Genomic DNA, 22,015 nt, shown 5'->3' with positions numbered 1-22,015 from the left:
ATTCCAGGGCCACTTCCTCACCCTGTCCGCCCTCCGTCAGCTTCTCTCTCCCAGAGTTTTCCCTCTGACATCTCGCTCAGAGGAAGCCTGCTCTGATGAAGATGTTACGGCAAGGGACTTCCCTGGCGGTCCAGTGGCTAGGGCTCTGCGCTTCCACTGCAGGTGGCATGGGTTCGATCCCCGCTCAGGGAACTAAAATCCCGCATGCTGCGCAGCATGGCCAAAAAAATAAAATGATGTGGTTTTTTTGTTCGTTTTTTCTTTTGTTTGTTTTTTAAAAGCTATTACAGCAAGACTGGCTCTGGGTTTAGACTTCTTTCTAGGGTTCTAAGAGCAAAACCCATTTTTGTGTTAAAAGATTCTTCATGAGAATTAAGGAGAAAATTATGTTCGTACTCAGTGACTCGGGCCGTATGATTCCCGCTGACGTCAGGCAGGAGAGCTCAGGCACGTGCACGAACGGGTCAGCAGGCAGAGAAGGGAAGGCTCTCTCAGGAGCCCCTGCGGCCCTCTGCCCCCTGAACCTGCACTTTTGAAGGTCACCAACCATCATGTCTAAAGACCTTGCTGTTGGACAACTTAGGTGATTTTTACTGATGGAAAACTTTATCTTTGGTAGGAGATTTCATGAGAATCACTGAGAAATGCCACTGGCTTCACCCACTGACGTGAAAATGCCAAGAACGCTCATTACCGTGATTGCCCACTGAACAGTCCCGCTTTTGAAGACCGAAGCTCTCGATATCAGAAGGCGCTAACACGTACTGGGGTGGGTCCCAAGGTGGGTGTTTTACTCACTTGAGGATGAGGGCCATGGTCTCCTTCCTGTCCTTCCCCTGGAATGGCAGTGACCCCGTGAGCATCTCGAACTGCAGACCAACACAGAACAGAAGCAAGAGTTCAGAACCAACGAACTTCACAGTGGCGAGACCCAGACAGGCAAAATGCAGCCCAAGTTCACGTACCCATTCAAAATCTGGTCAGTTAAGTGCAGGCGCTGGCCTACATGCTTGGTGTACATCAGCGAACAGAACTGCATTGTGGACCTTGGCATTCAGTGGGGAGACTGATGGATGATGGACACAGTAAACGCTTCAGCTCTACGGCCGTGAGAAGGTGCTCAGTGCCATGGAGAGGGGGATGGGGGCCTGCAGCCCATGGCCACACACCTTCCACAGGGTCGACTGAAGACCCGTCCTTCTCTGGAGGGTGCCGTGGAGGGGCTGAGCGAGGAGGGGAGGACAGGGGTGGGGAGAGAGCGCTCCGGGTCCAGGTCGAATGGGAGGGTGCTCTGCGGACCCTGAATGCCCGTGACGACCCTCCTCCCTCAGGCTACTGTGACCCGCCTCCCCAGCTGTTACGAGACACCGAGAGTGAGGGGACGAGTCTGTCAAAGGAGTGAGCAATTCAGGGAGGAATGTCCTGCGCCCGAGAGCAGGGTGGCGGGACCGTTCCCGGCATGTGGACCGCGGCAGACGGCAGAGGCCGGGCCTCTCCTGGAAGAGGCGAGGGGCCAACCTCTCCGGTCACCTTCTCCAAAGTCCAGGGGCATTTCCCGTCTCATGGGGGCAGGAGGCGCAGGGGCCGGGGGAGCCCAGGCCCGCTCTGCTCTCACTGCCTGTGGACCCTCGGGGCACAGACCTTCCTGGGCCCGGGCACCGCCACCTGATCTAGGGACGCGTGAAGGTCATGCCCTGTGCCCGGGAGACCCTCACAGAGACGCGTGTTCACAACACAAGATGACAGGGCCCGTAAGAGCATCACGGCAAAGCACCAGCCATCGACAGCTGGGGAACCAGAAGAGGTTCCAGAAGTGTGTGGGGAGCCTGGGGAAGACGTGGAGGAAACAAGTGGGAAGAAGCCTGACTGGGGGCATCAGCTCAGAGCAGGTCACTTTCCTCCTCCCTTTCTTGTCCCTCCTCCTTCGCTACCTTTTTTTTGTTTGTTTTTTGTGGTACGCGGGCCTCTCACTGCTGTGGTCTCTCTCGTTGCGGAGCACAGGCTCCGGACGCGCAGGCTCCGCGGCCATGGCTCACGGGCCCAGCCACTCCGCGGCATGTGGGATCTTCCCGGACTGGGGCACGAACCCGTGTCCCCTGCATCGGCAGGCGGACTCTCAACCACTGTGCCACCACGGAAGCCTCTTTCGCTACCTTTGACTTCTCTCCTCTCTCAGTTGTTTTTCTTTCCATCTTTCTTTTTATGTCCTCACTGCCCCTTTTATTTGCTTTCAGCCTCTCCATTTATTTCTTTAACATGCAACGATTTTGATCAGAAAAAAGTATGAAAGGCATATTTTATATTTATGGGACAGATTTTATTAATATATCTAGAAACAGACGAGGGGGATGGCATATTCCCACTCCCCTCTACCCCAGAAACCTCACAAAACTAACTCCAGGTGGCTTTGATGTATGTGTGGTTTTAGCTGCAGTTTTCTCTGCTGTGCTGGCCGGTAAGACAGTCCTTCTCTCCAGGCTTGGGCCGGCCTCCTGCTCTTTTAAATATCATTTCCACAGAGACACACGTGGCATTCTGTGACTTCAGAGCATCAGGCAAGGGTTCCCTGGAGAACCGCTGTATGGTCACTCGTGAGCCCAGCCTACATCGTTTTTGTTTTGTTTGTTTTTTTTTTTTTTTGCAGTACATGGGGCTCTCACTGCTGTGGCCTCTCCCTTTGCAGAGCACAGGCTCTGGAGGCGCAGGCTCAGCGGCCATGGCTCACGGGCCCAGCCCCTCCGCGACATGTGGGATCTTCCCGGACTGAGGCATGAACCCGTGTCCCCTGCACTGGCAGGCGGACTCCCAACCACTGCACCACCAGGGAAGCCCCCAGCCTACATCTTTAAGGGCTTCGCGAGTATCCCTGGGATCCAGGGACAGGACGAAGCCTGTGGTCTCCCTCTGGGAGCCCACCCCACCCTCCAGAGAAATGTGCTTCTCAGGCGGACGCGGACTTAAGAATTGGAATCACTCCCGAAGATGCAGAGCTGTAACCTCAGACCTGGGAGCCGGTGTCGGGAAGACAACATCAAACTTCCAGTAAAATCCGCAGCGAGGGTGCCCGCCCCCCACTACACACCCTCCAGACAGGGTAACGGGGAAGCACCCACGTGGACAGGAGCAGAGCCGAGGACGCAAAGTTACCCTGCCGAGGAAGAGGCTACCCTGACGGTCTCACCGACGTATCTAAAGAGAGGTGATCGGTGGGAAGGTAAGCAGAGCGGGACGTCCCTGTGGCTTCTGGCGTGGAGACGGACTGCACCCCAGCAGAGGCTATTCAAGGTCTGTATAACCACGAACACAGCAAGCGTCATCAGCGCCCCGGCAGCTGACGCTCACGGAGCCCTCATCAGGTCGCGAGCTTGGGCCCGTCACTGCTTGTATTAATGTGTTTAATTTGTTGTGATTCTGTCTTGGGAGCAGTCTTCTCATTACAGCCTGACTTCCCTCGTAGGTGGCTGACGGGGGCAGAACGCACTGACCCTGGAGACGGGGGCACTGCCCCACGTGGTGTGACGTCACCTACTGTACGCCCGTGAGCTGGCATCCCGGCCGGAGCCGTGGGAACTGCCTCCCGAGCTGGTTTGACGTGTCTGCCCCCCACAGACAAGGGTCAGCCGTCCGTGCCGACAAATCCAACACAGCCAGCGCTTCCGAGCCCACGGGGCCGGGGACCAGAACCGAGAGACTGAGCGTGGCCTCCTGGGTACCAGCCTAGGGGCACCCGGCTGATGCCCTGCACCGTGAGCAGGACCCAGCCCAGAGGTCCCGGGGCGAGAGGCATGCGTGTGGGAAGGAGGCTCTGCCAGTGCTGGCTGAGCGACGCGCCTCAGTTTCCTCGTTTGTGGAATGCACAAGGAGGGGGCTGACAAGCCGGGAATGCCACGATGCTCCTCCCATCCAGTCAATGTGAGACTCACAGCCCCGGAAGTCTGGTCCACACCGAGGGCCCGGCGGGCCCGGCTGCGGGGGACGGGTGGCGGGGGAGGGGGAAGGGAGGAGAGGAAGGACCGCGTGAGGCGGGGGGACGGCAGCCAAGCCCGCTTCTGTTGTGACTACAGACCGCCCCGGCTAGACCGCGTTGGCTGTACGCTCTGTCTGCGAACACGTGACCCAAAGAAAATCCAAGTTTCTAGATGCAGATGTAAAAATGCTTCACTCTACGTGTATTTTGGTTCATGGTGATTTTGATGACTAAGTGGAGGGATTCTGTGTTTGAAATAAGAAAAAGATCTTTAATCTGGAGATAGCTGCATCCCTTCAAATCCTCCTGCTAAACCCGTAAGAGCGTTAAGGATAAAGGTTTGACTCTTAACACATTTGCATCCTAACTTGAATCCCAGCTCTGTTTCCTGATGGTGGGAGTCTGGAGGGGGGACAGAGAGGAGGCTGCCAGGAAATGCTAGGGTCAGGAATTGGTGGCCCCCCTTGTCCTGAGTCACACAACGGGCACTGTTTTCCTCGGGTCACCCCTGGACCTCTGAACCCCAGGAGTGGGCGGGCGCTCAGGGGACAGCCACGCGGGCACCTTGGGGACGGCAGATGCCACGCCGCAAGCCCGTCAAGCCACGAGCACATCATATCCCAAGCATACCATCCCACGAGCACACCATCCCACGAGCACGCCATACATACCATGAGCACGCCAAAGGACCACCAGTCCGCGCTCTGCGTGTGGCCCCGCCGGTTCACCACCTCGGGCGCCATGTACTCGATGGTCCCACAGAACGAATAGGCCCTCTTGTCGTGGTCGATGGCCTCCTTACTCAGCCCGAAGTCTAAAAGAGAAAGAGCACACAGTGCTCAGTCTCCGGGCGGCACCTGGAGCCCTGCTGCCCGGCCGGCCCACCTCCCACCGCTGTCCTCTTGGGGCCGAGCTGCCCACAGAAGCTGAACCAAACCCGACACCTCCCGGTGAGCTTCTATAGGGACCCACACGTTCAGGAGTGCTCCCGAGGGCGCCTAGAAACTGCATTCCCGACGCCCGACACCAATTCCCCAGGAGCCTGTTTTTAGCAGGACACCCTGGACGTCAGCGGCCCCAGCGGAGAGGCCTGCGGGGCTACTCCGAAGGAAGGGCAGGAAGACGGCGCTTGTTCTGAAGGAAAGGGCGGGAAAGGGGTTACGAGCAGGAGGCCACTCGGGAAGGAGGTCCCCGGCTGGTGAGGCACGAAGGGGAAGGCAGACAAGGTGGGCGGGGCTTCAGAGCATTTGCCATGGGGTATCCTCCCCTGGACCTTGTCCACAAAACCTTCCGCCAAGGCCGTCGTCCTCCAGTGCCCGTGTTACTGCACCCAGTGGATGAAGGATGCAGTGAACACGCTGGTTCTGAGATTACAGAGCCCTCCACGTTCACCATCTGTGAGTTTAAGGTTGACATCCCTTCTTCCTGGGGCCACGTGAGGACCAAGTGAGCTCACGGCTAAGTGAGAGTCTCCAGCACCCACGTGGGGCTGCTCCCTCACTGCCGAAGTGACTCACTCGGCACGTCAGAGTCTCGGGGCTTGTTTGACCACAATGACTAAAACAGAGGAAGCCAAAACTCTACAATATGACACATAAATTTAACGTGGTAGCTCATACTTATTCCAGCTACCTCTGTACACGTGAGATTCATATAATATACGTGCGGTTCCTCACTCAGCAGAGAAAACCAGTCAAGTACTAGCAGACCCTCCAATCTCCACGAAATGCCACGCGGGCACTTTTGAACTGCCTTAACCAGTTGTAGAAGTCAAGTCAGGTTTACTTTCTCAGCTTGTTAAGGGTTAATTTCTTCTGCTGTTCTACACATGGGAAGGCACAGAAGGCCCCAGCAGGTCAAACTGGACTCATTGCGGGGGGCAGGACCCACCAGCAGACACTGCGGACGCCCTTGGACCTGTGCAGCCCCTGCCAGGAGGTCGCCGTCTAAAGGTCTGTCAGATGAGTGCCGTGCTCTTGTGTGTAACTCATGAGAAATTTAAGAAGTCTCACTGTTTGACATTAACGAGCCGTAACTGTCAATTGTTCTGTGCGCTCTGCTGGGACTGGGGGTCCATCAAGAACGGGGTGAACCAGCCCAGAGAAGGGAACAGGCGGCAGCGAGACCACATGGCGTGGGGCTAAGGTGCAGAGGACAGGAGGCTCTGAAGACAGAACGGGGTAGAGCAGGTGTCCCGTCTAAGCAGAGACAGCTGCCACTGGAGGCGAGGGGGGAGCATTTGCGCAGGGACAGCCCGCTGGTGGACACGGGGAGCGGGTGTGAGTGGAGACCAGGCCAGGACCCGGCCAGTGGGGGGCCAGCGGAATGGCCCCCAGAGACGTCCACGCCCCAACCCTGGAACCTATGAATAGGTCACCTTACCTGGCAGAGGGGGCCCTGCTGTATCTCGAGAAGGGAGGTTATCCCGGGGCGCCAGGATGACGCACAGTAAGTACAGGTCCTTATGTGGACTTGGGGGCAGAGGCCAGAGTCAGAGAGAGACTGGGGTGCTGCCCCCTGGCTCTGAAGGAGAAGGATGGGGCCGTGAGCCCAGGGAAGTGGGCAGCCGGAGAGGCGACAGGACCATCCGCCCCTGGAGCCCCCACAAAGGAGTGCACCCCTTTTGATACTAGCCCTGTGAGACCTGTTTTGGACTTGTGGCCACCAGGGCTGTTAAGATGATGAGCTGATGCCGTTTTGAGCCACCGAGGTTGGTAATTGTGACACAGCAAGAGGAAACTAGCACAAGCGGGTGACACGGAACAAGGGGGGGCGGTGCTCGTTCTGGCTGAGCCGACGGCAGTGGGAGGGGTTTGAGGTTTCAGTGGGGAGATCGGCCCCGCAGACATGCTGAGATGAGATTCTTGAACACAACATCCAGTGACGCTGAGCGTCAGCAGGAAGGCACTAGAAGGCTCTTAAGTCAGAGGGAGAGAAGGAAGGAGGGCCGACCGGGGAAGCGCAAGCATCCCCGGGAAGACACACACCGACAGAACTGAGCCACGGCCACGGGGAAGGCAGCCCTGCGTGCACACGCTGGTGTGACGAGAGAGAGGGCTTGAGCTCTGGGTCGGCCCCCAGGTACCAGGGGCGCCAGGGTGACGGCACCGGTCGGTGGCGGGTGGAATTTTACAAACCTGTGATCTTAATATGTCCCTCTTCGTCCAGGAGGATGCTGAAAGAAAGGGGGGGGGGGAACAGATGCTTTAAAAGAGATGAGACACACGGAAGGGCACGGAGACCCCAGGGGAGCCGCCCAGGCCCTTGGGCAGCAGTCTCCAGGCTGGCTGGGGGGCGGCAGGTCACCTGCTGTTCGCAGACGTGGCCTTTAGACCACTGCTTCCCTAGTCGGCAGCTTCTGCTGGGTCAGGAGCACAGGCACATCCGCAGTGTGCGGGGGGCAAAGGGCAGCCCCATGTTCTTGTGGCTGGCTCAGCAGGCTCACACTGGGGACTGCAGGTGTGAGACCCTCTCAAGCCCAGGGGAAGGTCTGGGGACCCCCCAGGCTGTCTGTCCTGCATGAATGGGCCTGAGAGGGTCCGCAAGTGCCCTGGCTTGTGCAGACGCCGAGCTGCTCAGAGGGGACTTCCTGAACCCAGGCGGGCCCTCGACGGCTAGAGCCTGCTCTTCCGGCCAGACCGCTCCACGAGCCCCGCCTGACCCTGGGGACCACCGCGACCTCCGGGGGAGTCTGTGACGCCTCAGGCCTCAGCCCCCGGGAGCCATGTTGTGGGAGCCGGTCCCACGGGGTCCCTCCTGGTGCCCTGGACCAAGCTCTCAGTATGCCTGCATCTAATGTCCAGATGCCCCACGGGGAGCGCTGTCCTGTTCCTCCCAGCTCTCTGTAGTACGGCGAGGCTGACGCCCACGGGAGGGTGGAGGGAGCGTCTGAGGGGATGGACGCAGGCGAGCCTTCCACGAGGCCCTTCTCCAGCCCATCAGCCCACAGGCCCCCGGGGCTCCTGGCTTGCCCTGTTTCTTTCTTTGCTGTAATTAAACTCTGTTCCACCAGCTCCTGGGAGGCACCAGCCTGGATCTAAAGAGACCAGGACATGGGCTGTGAGGATTAATATGTGGTACGTTAAACACATGTGGGAAAGGAAGGAAGTTCTGACACAGGCTACCACATGGATGGACCTCGAGGACACCACGCCGAGGGCAATAAGCCAGCCACAAAAGGACAAATACTGTGTGACCGCCCTTACGTGCGGTCCCCGGAGCAGTGAGATCCACAGAGACAGAAAACAGAAGGGAGGGTGCCGGGGCAGAGGGAGGGCGGTGGGGAGTTAGTGTTTCATGGGGACAGGGTGTCAGTTTTGCAGGATGAAAGAAGTCTGGAAGATGGATGGTGGAGACGATTGCACAGATGGTGTGAATGCTCTTAACACGACTGAACTGTGTACTTGAAAACGGTCAAGGTGGTAAATTTTACGTCATGTTTATCTTACCACAATTTTTAAAAAGCTGCCACGGGAATAAAAACCATACCTACTATTTTATGGAAATGGGAAGGAAAAAGTTACGGTGTATAATTAAGATGACAACTTATAATGAAAGAAGCGAATGTTCTTATCTTTGCTTTTCAGTTATACTTAATCTTTGCCCAGAAGTGAGCAACTTTCAGGATTAATTCCCTACTAATTCTAATGGAAACAAAATCCTTTCTCTTCAATCCTGCAATTACATATTACTATTTTTAACTATAAAGATCCCTCTGACCTTTAACTAGAGGGAGAATCGGGGTGCCGCCTTCATGGTGCAGAGCTCACAGCGGAGGGGAGCAGGTCAGCAGAGCTGGCTGTGACAGTGGCCTCAGCGCCTGTTTTCCGAAGGCGATGCTGAGTTTGCAGGACGTGGCTCTTATGGGGATACTCAGGAGAGAGCCTTTCACAGTTATTTAAACATCATTTACGCGTGCAGGCAGTGATGCTGTACCCGGCTGGTGGTTAAGCTGAAGCCGTGCGTGGGGAGCACTTCCCTCTGGTCACAGGCAAATACGCTTTGCATCAGGGACATACACAATGTTCCTGGTCTCTAGGCAAACGCAGGCGTTTCCCTTAAACGACTGCCACTTCTCAGAGCAGAGTTTGCATTTTTCTCAGTTCCCTGCAGGTGAAGAAGTAAGGGACCAGGAACAAGGGCTGGGATCTACTTCCTGTGCCCTCAGGGCCTGGGCTGCCTTGTGCTCCAAGCCTTGGGGTCCCACCAGGCCCCACATATCCAGGGACAGGCATGGACCTCAGTCTATAGGGGGACAGGGGGCCGTTATCAACCACGTCACAGGCCAGAGGGAGAAAATCATCAACTTCACTGCAGGGACCACTGTCAGGTCAACCAAATGAACTTAAAATAGCATCCTCTAGGTCCTTCCTTTTCAAGTGGATCCTCCTAGTTTGTGCAGCTCTACACAGAAAACAGCAGGAAAAAAACCTGAAGTAAGAACATTATTATCTGGAGGGACTTTAAAAAAAAGATTTAGACTGGATTAGCAAAATATCCTAGTAATAATATTACAGATGATCATTGCCAAAGATACACAAATCTTACTGGAATTTGGGCTGGGAATCTGGTGCCACTGTCTTTTAGAAAAACTCAGAAAGACTCATCTGACTCGTCACCTAGAAATGGGCCTGTCGAGACAGCTGAAAGGGCTTTCCAAGGTGGAGGTGGAGATGGGGAAGAGACCGGCACAGAAGACACACACTAGTGAGGGGGTGGCGTGTGAGACATTCCCAGTGCAGGATGGGTCCCACCTAAGGAGGGAGGGCAGGGGGTGTGGGAGGAGGAATGGTGGGCTGCCTACCTGCCCAGCCTCCTCTACCTGCCCAGTCTCCTCTACCTGCCCAGCCTTCCCATCTGCCCAGCCTCCTCTACCTGCCCAGCCTACGCGACCTGCCCAGCCTCCACTACCTGCCCAGCCTCTCCACCTGCCCAGTCTCTCCACCTGCCCAGCCTCCCCTACCTGCCCAGCCTCCTCTACCTGCCCAGCCTCTCCACCTGCCCAGCCTCCCTACCTGCCCAGCCTCCTCTACCTGCCCAGCCTCCTCTACCTGACCAGCCTCCACTACCTACCCAGCCTCCCCTGGACCACAGGGATGCAGGCCCGGCCCTGCCTCCCTTGGAGGGTGTTACGAGGGTCAGGTGAGAATGGGCTGGGACCATCCCACACAAATCAGCACAAGCCACAGCTATGTCTGGGCACCTTTCCAGGGGCGGGCAGGTGGAATCCCTGCCTGTGGGGTGCTAGCACCGGAATGTCCCCAGGCTATGCCCTCCCTGGGGAATTAAGTACAGGGACAAGGCGACGTGGGCAGCAAGAGGGCCCTGCCCTGCCTTGTCCTCACTCACTTTTCTGGCTTCAGGTCTCTGTAGATGATCCCCAGACTGTGCAGGTGGTCTAAAGCCAAGGCCAGCTCAGCCAGGTAGAACTTGACATCCTCCTCCGTGAACATCACCTGGCAGGAGACAGAAAAAGACTTCAGCCTGCTCTGTGGCTGCTGGCTTTAAAGACAGAGGCACTCAGCCCCACGAAGACTCCGCTCCGCTCTGCAGACCGCGGCCCCCAGACAAGGCTCTTCCGACTCCTACAGTGGAAACATGAGTTCTCAGCAAAGTTTTAGGACCAGTGAAGGGGTGGGGGCACTCCTCACAAAGCCCCTCGGCCTTGTGGGCGGAGCCCCGGGCAGAGTTTCCTCCCCCGACCTTTCTTGCCCCACAAACCATGCAGCTCTGGAGTGTATTTCTGGGTTTATGTTTCAATATGTGTGCTTCTAATGTAACACTTTAATACAAAAAACTAAACCACACTGTGAAGGTCTGATACAAACAGGCCTGAAGGATTTACTGAAAATGTGTCTCAAATTTCATCCCTCCTCCCTTCAAGTTCACCTCTTCCCCCTTGGGTTTATGCAAACTAGGAACTGCTACCTCCCCAAAGTGGGACGAGTCCCACCAAATACAACCCGCCCGTGGAGCATCGGTGGGCGCCCCTTGCCGGAGAGGCTGGTGGGAGAGGGACCCTGGTCTAGCTAAAACACACACGAGGCCATGGCGCCCAGCACACCTCAAGGTCATTGTCTCCTACTGTTTCCCTGTCCCTGCGGTTGTGAGAACCGCATGTAATTTGGTAGTCACCTTACCAGCAAGCCAGATGGTATCAGAAACCATTCTTTACCCGCACCATGAGAAATGAATGTCACAGAGACTAGAAATCCATGTCATGACTGAATTCTCTCTGAAGGCAGACGCGTGAAAAGTCAATACATGATCAGAAGGTTACCTGGAAAGCTCAGGATAAGGGCAACTTGGGGAATTGAACAGTGACTACATCAGGCTAATGACGGTGGAGCACATCCATTTCACAAAAGGGATGCCTCCCAGTGGGGAGGACGTGCACCCCAAGTCCTGGACGACATTTGGGTGCCACCAACCCTCGTTGCCCCTCTGGCCTCTGGAATCTCCTGTTCTGCCATCCACACTCGACCAGCACCTTTCCTGGTTGGGTATTTCTTTTCTACATTGTTTGGCATACTCAGTGGGCTTCCCTGTGAGAAGGATTTCCCTGTAGGAAATCCTGCTGGCTGTCGAATTCTCTTTGTCCCAACTTCCTCCATCTCTGTCCATAACCACACAGGCACATCTACAGCTTAGTGCTCAGGGACGGCCGTATGACTCTCCTTGGCCGCTCTTAGGGCACAGATCTGCGTGGCCTCCAAGTGCAAATGACAAAGGGTTTCTCTATGGGAATGAAACACCCATGGATGTGAGTTCTTGAAGGCAGTCAGTACGGAGACCGACACACACAAGGATGTTGTCTAGTGGACTCGGTGAAGAGGATGGAAGGGAAGTACTTTTTTACATAGGGTTAGGGTTAGGGTATCATTCATTTCCTGTGTTTCTGTGAACCGAGACCCTCTTGAGCCCAGGCTGGACAACTTCACTTCTACTCTGAAATAAAGGGTCCTATGGGTACCCTGCGTGTTGCCTTTTTGGTCAAGAAGCCCAACAACAGGGTGTGTCACACTGGATTCTGGACAGACCAACCCCCAGTGGCCTGACTTCCTTCGGCTGGGGTGGGAAGGGAGCAAATCAATAGGCATCAGATGAGAAACTGGCCGAGGTCAATGATTCACCATCTTTGGAAACGTGAGCTCAGCTGTGAGGCAGTTTAAGGGACCAGAGACCTGATCCAAAAGGGCTTTTGGAGAACTTGGATCTGAATCCTTCAGCCTGTGCTTTCAACCTGTATCGCCAAGAGTCCAAAACATCAATTGTGCCATTGCCCGAGGGACCGTCAGGAAACAGAGGGAGAGAGCAGCCCGAGGTCTCGGGGAGCCCACTGCCGCTTCACCTTGACTGACAGCACTTCGGAGTTTCACACAGGATGGAGGGATCTCCTGCTGTAAAAGTGGGCAGTGAGGAAAGGGGGAGGCCAGCCCGAACCCCGGTGCCGGGTGAGGTTGCGTCAGAAGGGCCGGGAACCTGTTCTGAGCAGCGTGTCAACACACTGTCACCTTCATCATGCTCTTCTGTATGAAGGAAACTGCACAGAATCAACGGGATTAAAAGCCTGGCATCATCACTGCCTCGAGCAGGGTGCTGGGTTTTCCATCCCACGAAGCAGGGGGCAGAGAGCTTCCACATTGCGCTGCAAGACATCCCGGAAAGCTCCTAAGTCAGGCAGTGGGGGGGTCAAGGACAAGCCCTGTGGGGCACGGAGCGCTCACGGGTCAGCCTAATTAGACACTCCCGACGCCCCTCCCAGGACGTGTGGTCAGCGTGTTAATAGCGTCTTCCTACGGTGGAAAGTGAACCGTTGTGAAAGAAAGTCTTCCCTACGTAACATAAATCAAGTTTCCATCTGCTCTACACAGGGAAGGTTCTAGAGCTCCACGGGGGTCTTGGGAAGAGTCCGTTTTCTTAAGATCTTTCGAGCACGACAGATTTCTTCTCCGTGTGACTCGTGAGACATCTTTAAAACACGCGCGCACACCACACACCATATACCCTCACACCAAATACGTACACACACACACACCACACACACACACACGCTACCCACCACACACACGTGCGTGCATGTACACGCACGTTCACACATTCCCTTGCACACACACCACACACACACGCACGTACACACACACACCCCTCCCCCTGCTCTGCTGTCCCTCGAATTCTAGGCAGAAGCCCACAGCCTGCACTCCGTGTACCTCTTTGGAGAGCCTGGTGAAGAGGTCTCCTCCGCGCAGGAAGTCCAGAATCAGATAGAGTTTTCCCTCCGTCTGGAAGGCTGCGGAAGGAGAGAGTTGAGAGCATTTCAGCCTCACGGTCCCCTGCGGTGGACATCATTCCCCTGGGTCCAGGCTCTGAGTGCAAAAAGCCCGTCTCTCGTTGGCTCAAACAATACTGCGTAGCCTGTAACCCTGGGTCATTTCAGAAACAGGACTGGGGCCGGGCTGGAGACCGCACAGCGGAGAGGGCAGGACTTGGGGAAGGGAGTGGACGGTGATGAGTTCTGTCTCTCACTTTTACTCATGGTCTGGAGGTTATTTCTCCTCCTCTCCCCACCCCTTCCCCACCCCTTCCCCGCCTCCTTCCTTCCTTCCTTCCCTCCCTCTCTCCTTCTTCCTGCCTTTTTTTTAATCACAAAGGGACTGAAAGACACATGGAGAAAAGTATGTGTAGGTTCCACTTGCTCTCATCACCACTACTGACGTGGGGCTTTGGGCAAAACCGTGTCTTCTTAGAGACTTGGCTTTGCTGGCAGGTGTCTGGTAAGGAGCAGGGCGATCGTAGGGCGATCGTCGTGAGCGTTTGGGACGAGTCCCCTCCCCTTCCTATGGAGTTGTGTTTGGTACAACTCAGGGCTCAGGGATATCCACCATCTGCTCCTTCTTTTACGGCTGCGCTGGGGACGGGTCGGCCCAGCTACCTGTACCTGGTGGCAGCAGCGCTCGTGTGCTCTCAGTTTGGTCCCTGAGGGCCACAGTTATGGGCATGGCGTTCACGGTTCAGCCCCCGCCCGCCACTAGCAAGGGCACGCCTTGGTCAAAGGTGGGGACGGTGCATGCGCGTGAGGCTCAAGAGAAACTAACCACCGTGGCTGCTGGATGGTCAGTTCAATGTTCCCGCTGGTCTGGCACGTGGCATCTGTTCTACACACAAAGGAGGTATGGCTGGAAGGGGTGCTGACATCCCCACACACTTGGGAACTTTTCATTTTCTAAAAGTCAATGCCAGAAGCATTATAAATGTTGGGGTTTTAGAAACATAAAGCCTCGAACTAGAAACTGCAGCGTGGATGAATGCTCTGTCCTAGGGCTTGACGGGCAGATAGAGGACAGGTATCTTTTTTTTTTTTTTTCCGGTACGCGGGCCTCTCACAGTTGTGGCCTCTCCCGTTGCGGAGCACAGGCTCCGGATGCGCAGGCTCAGCGGCCATGGCTCACGGGCCCAGCCGCTCCGCGGCATGTGGGATCTTGCCGGACCGGGGCACGAACCGTGTCCCCTGCATCGGCAGGCGGACTCTCAACCTACGCCACCAGGGAAGCCCGACAGTATCTTTGGATCAATCACAGAGGTAACGTGGAAGATGCCTTTAAAAATCTCTGCAAGATCCCAGTTCTCAACTTCTTCAGAAAAACACCTGGGAAACCAACCGAAACGACACCTGGATCGGATCTGACACCAGCGAATCAGCAGCGCTGAGGCGGCCGTGTGATAAAGGGGGGTCAGCCTGCCGCCACCGTTGGGATCTAAGGGCACCTGCCCGTGGCCCGAGGGATCCGGTCACCACGTGGCTGCCCGCAAGGTCACATCCACATTGGCTCTTATTATTTCTGAAAGGAGAGGCCATGGGCTTTCCAAACAGGACTTTCTAAACTGTCTTCTTAGGAATATCAGAAGTTCACGAGCAAAGAGCCCTGTCCTCCTGGCTTTGCGTGTCTTCATGCCTTCACTCCCAACGTCGGTAAAAGTCATGGACAGTCTCCTACAACTCTGCCCACCCCCGAGCCCCTGCACCAACAAGGTACGGGATTTGTCCTTGTTCCGCCCAGCGCTTCGCCCACATTAATTACTCAATTAGGGCACAAAGCTGTAATGCAGTCTGCCATGACTCTGGAGCCACCATCTCATTATTTTTAATTTGAAGGTTTCACTTATTGCTTCTCCGAGGAGATAAAACGGCAGAAGGCAAATGAAGAAGCCTTGTGTGGCGTCGCAGATACGTGGCCTCAGAAATCAGAATGATTCCGTCTGAGTCTCAGTTTTCTCTTCTGAAAACTGGAAACAATAGCCTACCTTGAAGGGCAGTTCTGAGGCTCAAAGCGCTACCGTCTTTCAAATGCCTAAAATATCGTCTTTACTTAGAGCGCAGGAGATGTTACCACTCTGGTTTAAAGAAACTATGGGGCCATAGGCACCCTACTCTGAAACAACACAAAAATATGTCATAGATTCACCCCATCTAGGTCGAGACCTTTTTTTAAAACCACTTTCTCCATGATGATGATTTAATTAAGGGTAACCTCTCGCTCCCTCAGATTCGGTTTTTCGAGATGAAAACAGGGCATCTTCCTCCCCCAGAGAAGGAGAATCTGAGGCTCAGGAACCCGGGGGGAGAAAGCTCCACCCCAGACAGGGCCGGAGGCTGAGACAAGGAATCTACATCGATTTCCTCTGATCTGGGGGAGGGTTGGTCTAGGTCCTCTCAACAATAGGGAATTGTATTTCCTCCCTTTACCGTAATGAAGCTTTACGATGAAGGGGTGATTCACTTCTGCCAAAATGTCTCTCTCCATCTTCGATCTGACTCGGTCCCGAACTGCAAGACAGAAAAATCGAAGGCTTTCAAAGGCAGGATGTGAAACACAAGACATCAGATATAAATAATTTCCCCCGACTTTTTGTTACAAACTTTTCAAACACACACAAAAGCTGAAAGAGTAGGTTGAATGGCCACCCCTAAGTCCTCCACCCAGACTCAACACCTGCTTACATTTCCATACATTTTCTCTCCCCGCTCTCTATCTCCCTCTCTTTCCGCACACACGCACACATTTTAGCCACAAATCTGACAATAAATTGTCCACACTGTGACATTCAACGCCAAGGTGCGTTTACATGCAGCATTCCCTAAGAACAGGGTAATCTCTTACATAACCCTACCGCGACTGTCGCCCTGAAGAACATTCACCTCATTCCACAACATCATCTAATATCTGATCCATATTCCAATCCTGCCCGCCCTGCCGTGTCATTTATAGCTGTTACTTTTTCCAACCTCGGATTCGGTCAAGGTTCCCACGTTAGATCTGGTTGTTATATTTCTTTATTCCTTTTGCTTCTAGAATACAATGGTCCTGCATCTTTTTTTTCCCCTGTGCTTTTTGTGGGCTTTTTGGTTAAGTCCGGGTCAGTTTTCTTGTAGATTGTTCCTACGTGTGTCTGATTGTTTCTTTACTGGTTGCTCTAACTCCTATATTTATTATAAACCGAGGTTAGGTCTGGAGGCTTTATACGGTTGAGGCTAAACATTTTTGGCAAAGATACCTCCCGGGTGATGCTGCAGGCCTCAAGGTGCAGCAGGTGGGGGGAGGGGTGCCGCGGTACCCTTGCTCAGGGATGCTAAATTCCACTGGGTCAAGGTGGCAAAGTCATCAGCCTCTCACTGCGAAGATGTGTACATCCCCTTGTAAGTAACAAGTAACGTGAGGGGTGATATCTTGGTATGGAATGACCTGTGGGTTCCCTTACAATCCTTCATCCGTTAGCTTACGTATATGATCCTTGCTTATACGGATCAAGGATGCTTGAGTCATTTAGGGTTACAAAATGGCAATGTTCTCATTTCTGATGGGACTAGAAATCAAGAGGAAAATCCCTTCTCTTCCTCTTCCTGAGGATAACTATGGATTATGGAATTTTTAAAAAAATGAGTGTGTTATAACCAATTACAATATTATTCTTTTCAGTGCTGACATTGCCTAAAGTTTAGCCATCTGGGAATACAGATGGGATTCGTTTTGAGGAAAAAATAAACAAAAAAACAAACAAAATCACCACTTGAGAATAAGGACAACTCCAAGATTCCACAAGCAAATTGGTACACCCAGGGCAACGTCCGAGTGACGTCCTACGGCCCCGCGTGTGTGAAGGCAGAAACTTTCCTCAAATATTTCTAAGCGTGACAAGTATGATGAATAGCACCGTATGGACCAGGTATTTAAGTTGTTCATACTGTGGTCTTATGTACTTTTAAAGTTTTATTTAAAAAGCCCTTCCCATGGGCTTCCCTGGTGGCGCAGTGGTTGAGAGTCCGCCTGCCGATGCAGGGGACGCGGGTTCGTGCCCCGGTCCGGGAAGATCCCACATGCCGCGGAGCGGCTGGGCCCGTGAGCCAGGGCCGCTGAGCCTGCGCGTCCGGAGCCTGTGCTCCGCAACGGGAGAGGCCACAACAGTGAGAGGCCCGCGTTCCGCAAAAAAAAAAAAAAAAAAAAAGTCCTTCCCAAAGGATGGCTATAATAATAATAAAAAAACCCACAAAAAAAGGAAAATGATAAGCGTGAGTGAGGATGTGAAGTTGGTGGGAACGTAAAATGGTGCAGCCACTGTGGAAAACAGTTAAACACAGAAATACCATATGACCCAGCAATTCCATTCCCCAAAGAACTGAAAACAGGAATTCCAACAGATACTGGACACCCACATTCACAGCAGTATTATTCACAACAGCAAAAATATGGCAGCAACCCAAGGGTCCACTGATGGACGCCTGAGTTAGCAAATGGGAGTTTGTCCGTGCAATGAACTATCACTCAGCCCTAAAAATAAAATCCTGACACGCACTACAGCAGGGCTAAACCTTAGAAACACTACACAAGCACAGTAAGCCAGACAGAAAAGGACGAATACCATATAATTCTACTTATATGAGGCCCCTGGAGAAGTCAAACTCATAGAGACAGAAAGCAGAAGGGTAGGTGCCAGGGGCTGGAGGAGGGAAGTGGGAAGCGTTTAATGGGGACAGAGCTTCTGCCTGGGGTGATGAGTAAGTCTGGGGTAGAGACAGCGGTGATGGTCACACAACGTTGCAAATGTATTTACTAACACCACTTACAAATGCTTAAAATGATGGATATCCTATTATGCATACTTTATCACAATTAAAGAGAACAGAAGTCCTTCCTGTCCCTGGGCCCCAGGACAGTCTCCTGCGTTTTACTCCATGACTGGTTTCCTCTCTCACACTCAGGAGCTCAGGATCCCTGGGGTCCACCTCTGCTTTGGCGCCCTGGCCGCTCACCTTCCTGGCAGGTCTGTGGCTGAGAGCCTGGGGCCCGTGGCCTGGAGCACACACAGCCGGGCCCCGTCTCTCCCAGCGCACGGGTGGCTCCGTTCTGCTTCCTCCTCTGTAATCTGGGGTGAAGATGGCACCTGCCTCACGGGGTCACGACGAGAACAACGGGTAGCGTGTGAGCACGACAGTGCTGGTCCCACAGCCCAGGCCACGCCTGCACTGGGGTCACTTTGCTGCCTAGTACGTGGAGTCGGCTTCACTGCATGGTAAGAGGCAAGGGCTTGTCCCTCATCTTTCTTTCTGCTCTGATGCTTGGTTGTGCCCGGTCCGATACAGACCCCTATGACCGCAGTGGCCCCAAATCGCCCTGAGACGCTGGAAGGGCCGAGCGCCGGCACACAGGACACAGAGCTGCCCCAGCAAGTGGGAGTCTGGGGGCCACAGTGTGAGGAAGGAAGAGGGGAGCCTCCCGAGGGCTGTGTGCCCGGGGGAGCGGGGGCCAGGGGCCCAGGGAAGTCTCCATGGGTGCCACCTTCAGGGGCCCCGGGAGGGCAGCAGCTCCTCCGCTGGGGACGCAGCCATGACCGCGTCCACCCCTCTGGAGGGAGGCGAGACACCGGGTGTGTGATGGGGTCGCTGGGCAAGACCCGAGGAGAGGTCGGTGTCTCTGGGTGGCTTTTTTTGGTGTCGTTTTAAGAAGTTTTGATATGCTTCTTAACTAAAACACATTTCATCTACTCATTCTTTAAAAAAGTAGTTTCTGGTATAGGTAAAAATAAGAGGGTCTGTTATTGAACACGACTGCAGCTACACCAGAGAGAAGGTTTTATGGCAGCATCTGTGCGGCTCCATCAGGACACGTTCCCAACACAAGCTCCTCCCTTGGTAGTTCTTGCCGTGGACACCCCAGCACGGCCGCCACTTAGGAGAATGAACAAAGGGGGCAGAAGCAGACAATTCCCAGGCAGACGGTACAAGGAATCTCTCCATTTCCTGTCTATCCCGAGTTACAGGTTCCAGTGGCTCTGCCAGGGAGAACAGCAGAGAAAGGGTTTCAGGAGAGTCAACAGAAGCAAAAGCTGAAACCCATTCATTCAATAAAAGACACAGAGGATGCCAGCTAAAGACCCTGAAGGAAGAAAGGGATCCCACGTAAGCAGTGGGATCCAAAAGACGTCTCTCCAAACACGTGCGCAGGCTGAGAAGGAGACCTTCGGTGGGACAGGGTCACAGGAAGGAAGGGGGGATGCGTCAGTGACAGGGGGCCTGGGGCCGCCCCTCCCAACCCTGGCTGACAAGGCGGCTCTCTGAGCAGCTGCTGTGCAGACCCCTGGGCTCCTCACAGTGGGGACCTCATCCGACGCATCTCAGGCTCCTGCGTCCTTTGCCTCAGGGAGCGGAGCCGGCTGAGAAGGGCCCGCGGGAGACAGTCTTCTGTCACCCCCATGTACTGCCACCCCCAGGCACGTCCTCCTCTGGGGAGAAGCCCTGGCCCACTCCCACCCCCATGACGTGATCTGGTGAAGCAGGTGGCAGAGGACCGGAACACTGTGTCCCTACCCCCGTCTTGCCATCTCCTTGCAAAGCTCACTCTTTGACTTTGGTTAAGAAAATCTAAAAATCCTCTAAATGGGATTGACGTTATTATCATTGATGAAGATTGTATTTGTAATGGAAAGCAAAGGCCATAATAAGCCTGGTGACAAAATTAGAAAAAGATGCTTACATTCAAATTTCCAAGGGGCTGTCTGGTTATAGGGGTAAAATAAATATATATTTCTTCCCTACATTTTACACAACAATAAATCCAAGATCGATTAAAGAGGTAGGTGTTAAAAAAAACAAGCTGTAAAAATGGTAACAAAGATGAATATTCATCTGATGTCTGGGTGGGAATCTTTTTTTTTAAAAAAAGCAATGGAAGAAATAACATAGGAGAGAGCGATAGACTGAGTTACCAAACAGATTTCCCATCCAAAAGGCCGTAAAATTAAAAGGCAGACAAAAAACTCAGAGATTATCTGAAACAAACAGAAAAAGGGCCAGGAGCCTAAATGCACACGCTCTCTAAACACTCTTATTCTGTCTAAAGTAACAGAGGAGAAACCAAGACTCCAGCGCCAACAGTGAACTTAATGGAGCGCAGATAAGACACATCGGTTTGGGGAAGATGCTTTCACAAACATGTTTGGTAAGACTGACCCCCGGGGCATAAGCTGCTGGAACACAAGCATACTGGGTCCAAGGTGGCAGGAAAAGGGAAAGGCTGTGTTCATGCAGGGGCAGGATTTTATCACTGCAGATGGCCCATGGGGGAAGTGACCGGGGCCAAGCTAACACGATGCGGAAGGACAGCTGTCACACAGGCAATGCCCTTCAGTTGTGGAACAGCAGGCGTGAGGCCAACTCTGCAAAGGTGACTGGGCATCTCCGGGTCTGCAAGTTCTCGCTTTGCCGGGCTGAACCGGCACCTGACCTCACCACTGCCCGGCACCTGACCTCACCACCGCACCGACCACTCGGGCCACCAGGGATGGAGGGAAAGGCCCCGAACGGTGCCTCAGCCATCTGACGGGCAGCTACAGAGTGGTCCCTCCACCAAGAAAGAAAACCGACGTGAGAGCAAGTGCTTCATTTCTGACGCTGAGAATTTCAAGCTGCCTCTGGAGGCCAAGGATTCCAAGGGATTTTGAGTCCCAAGACTCAGATGCATAAAAAAAAAAAAAAGCCCAGAGAGATGCTTCGTACATCCTTCCATTGCTACTGTGCCAACGAGTTACACAAATGGTGAGACACGCCAGCCTGAGGCGAAATGTCCCCAGTAATCTGCCGCTGGGTGTTCTGGACCGGCGCAGGGTCTGGGGCCAGGCCGCTGCCTCCCCATGATCTTTACTCTCTGGCATGAGACGTGTGAGTCTGGAATCGAGCGGGGCTTGACCGTATAGATGGAAAAACCCAGATGTCCTAGACTATTCTGAGATTCACTAATAAACCGCAGACACCGGTGATAAATTAAAATCTGTTATACTTCACATCAACCCTGTACTTGTGGCTGACCCGCAACGCGAAGGATTAGAGTGACGTGCTTTCCATGGTTGCTTTGCTCTGTACGGTAACCTGCAGCTCCAGGTGCCGGCTGTGACCTTCCCGTGTCCTTCAGCCTTCCGGGCCCGGGGCTGCCCCTGGGGCTGACATGAAGGCGGGAGTGCCTGTAAATTTGTCCTACCTGAAGGGCACAGTTTCCTTCCCAGGAAAGTAGAGGATGAAGCCCACTGTGGGATTACCCTGCTGGACGTGACACACAACACAAAACCAGAGCTGCTTTCTGGAACCCCCGCCCCCACATTTTTCGGATCGGGCCCACGTCCCCAAGGCTTCCATGCCCCCCTCTCCATCAGACAACTTCAGGGGCACCTGCTCCCAGGTGCTCCTGTGGAACCGAAGGCGCAGGACATGCTACCCTGTTGATTTTCTTTCCTCAACCACGTGGCCTGTTCTGGACTTGTGGAGTTAAAAAGTTGGCTAATGCCCCTTGTGCCCTAACAAAAGGTCTCAACATCTGTAGCCCTTTGAAGTCTCTGGCAAGTGACAAACCACAATGCACGCAGGTGCCTTTTGCCAGCCAGCCGACGGCTTGGCGCCCTGAGCGGATTTGAGCCTTGAGGCCTCCTGGGAGTTCCTGCATCCCCACCCTCTGCGAGTCACCACAACTCTCAGAAAAATGGTCCATACGATCTCTTAGAGCCAGT

At 54.1% G+C, this 22,015-nt stretch overlaps 1 protein-coding gene across 4 annotated transcripts in view; it reads right to left on the bottom strand.

The window, feature by feature from the left end:
• The window catches only part of RPS6KA2 (ribosomal protein S6 kinase A2), a 338,356-nt gene that overhangs the window by 49,854 nt on the left and 266,487 nt on the right, over positions 1–22,015 (bottom strand). For all 4 annotated transcript variants that reach the window (XM_065888700.1, XM_065888701.1, XM_065888702.1 and 1 more), the window contains 6 exons: positions 15,711–15,791; positions 13,177–13,256; positions 10,316–10,422; positions 7,105–7,142; positions 4,639–4,781; positions 799–869 (listed from right to left, as the gene is read on the bottom strand). In XM_065888700.1, coding sequence (XP_065744772.1) covers positions 799–869; positions 4,639–4,781; positions 7,105–7,142; positions 10,316–10,422; positions 13,177–13,256; positions 15,711–15,791 — 520 coding nt within the window. The remainder of the gene's footprint in view (positions 1–798; positions 870–4,638; positions 4,782–7,104; positions 7,143–10,315; positions 10,423–13,176; positions 13,257–15,710; positions 15,792–22,015) is intronic.

The sequence above is a fragment of the Phocoena phocoena genome, chromosome 12 (assembly GCF_963924675.1).
Source record: "Phocoena phocoena chromosome 12, mPhoPho1.1, whole genome shotgun sequence".
Taxonomy (NCBI): Eukaryota; Metazoa; Chordata; class Mammalia; order Artiodactyla; family Phocoenidae; genus Phocoena; species Phocoena phocoena.
Note: the sequence above shows the minus strand (reverse complement) of the source record. Positions and strands in the feature narration are given on the sequence as shown.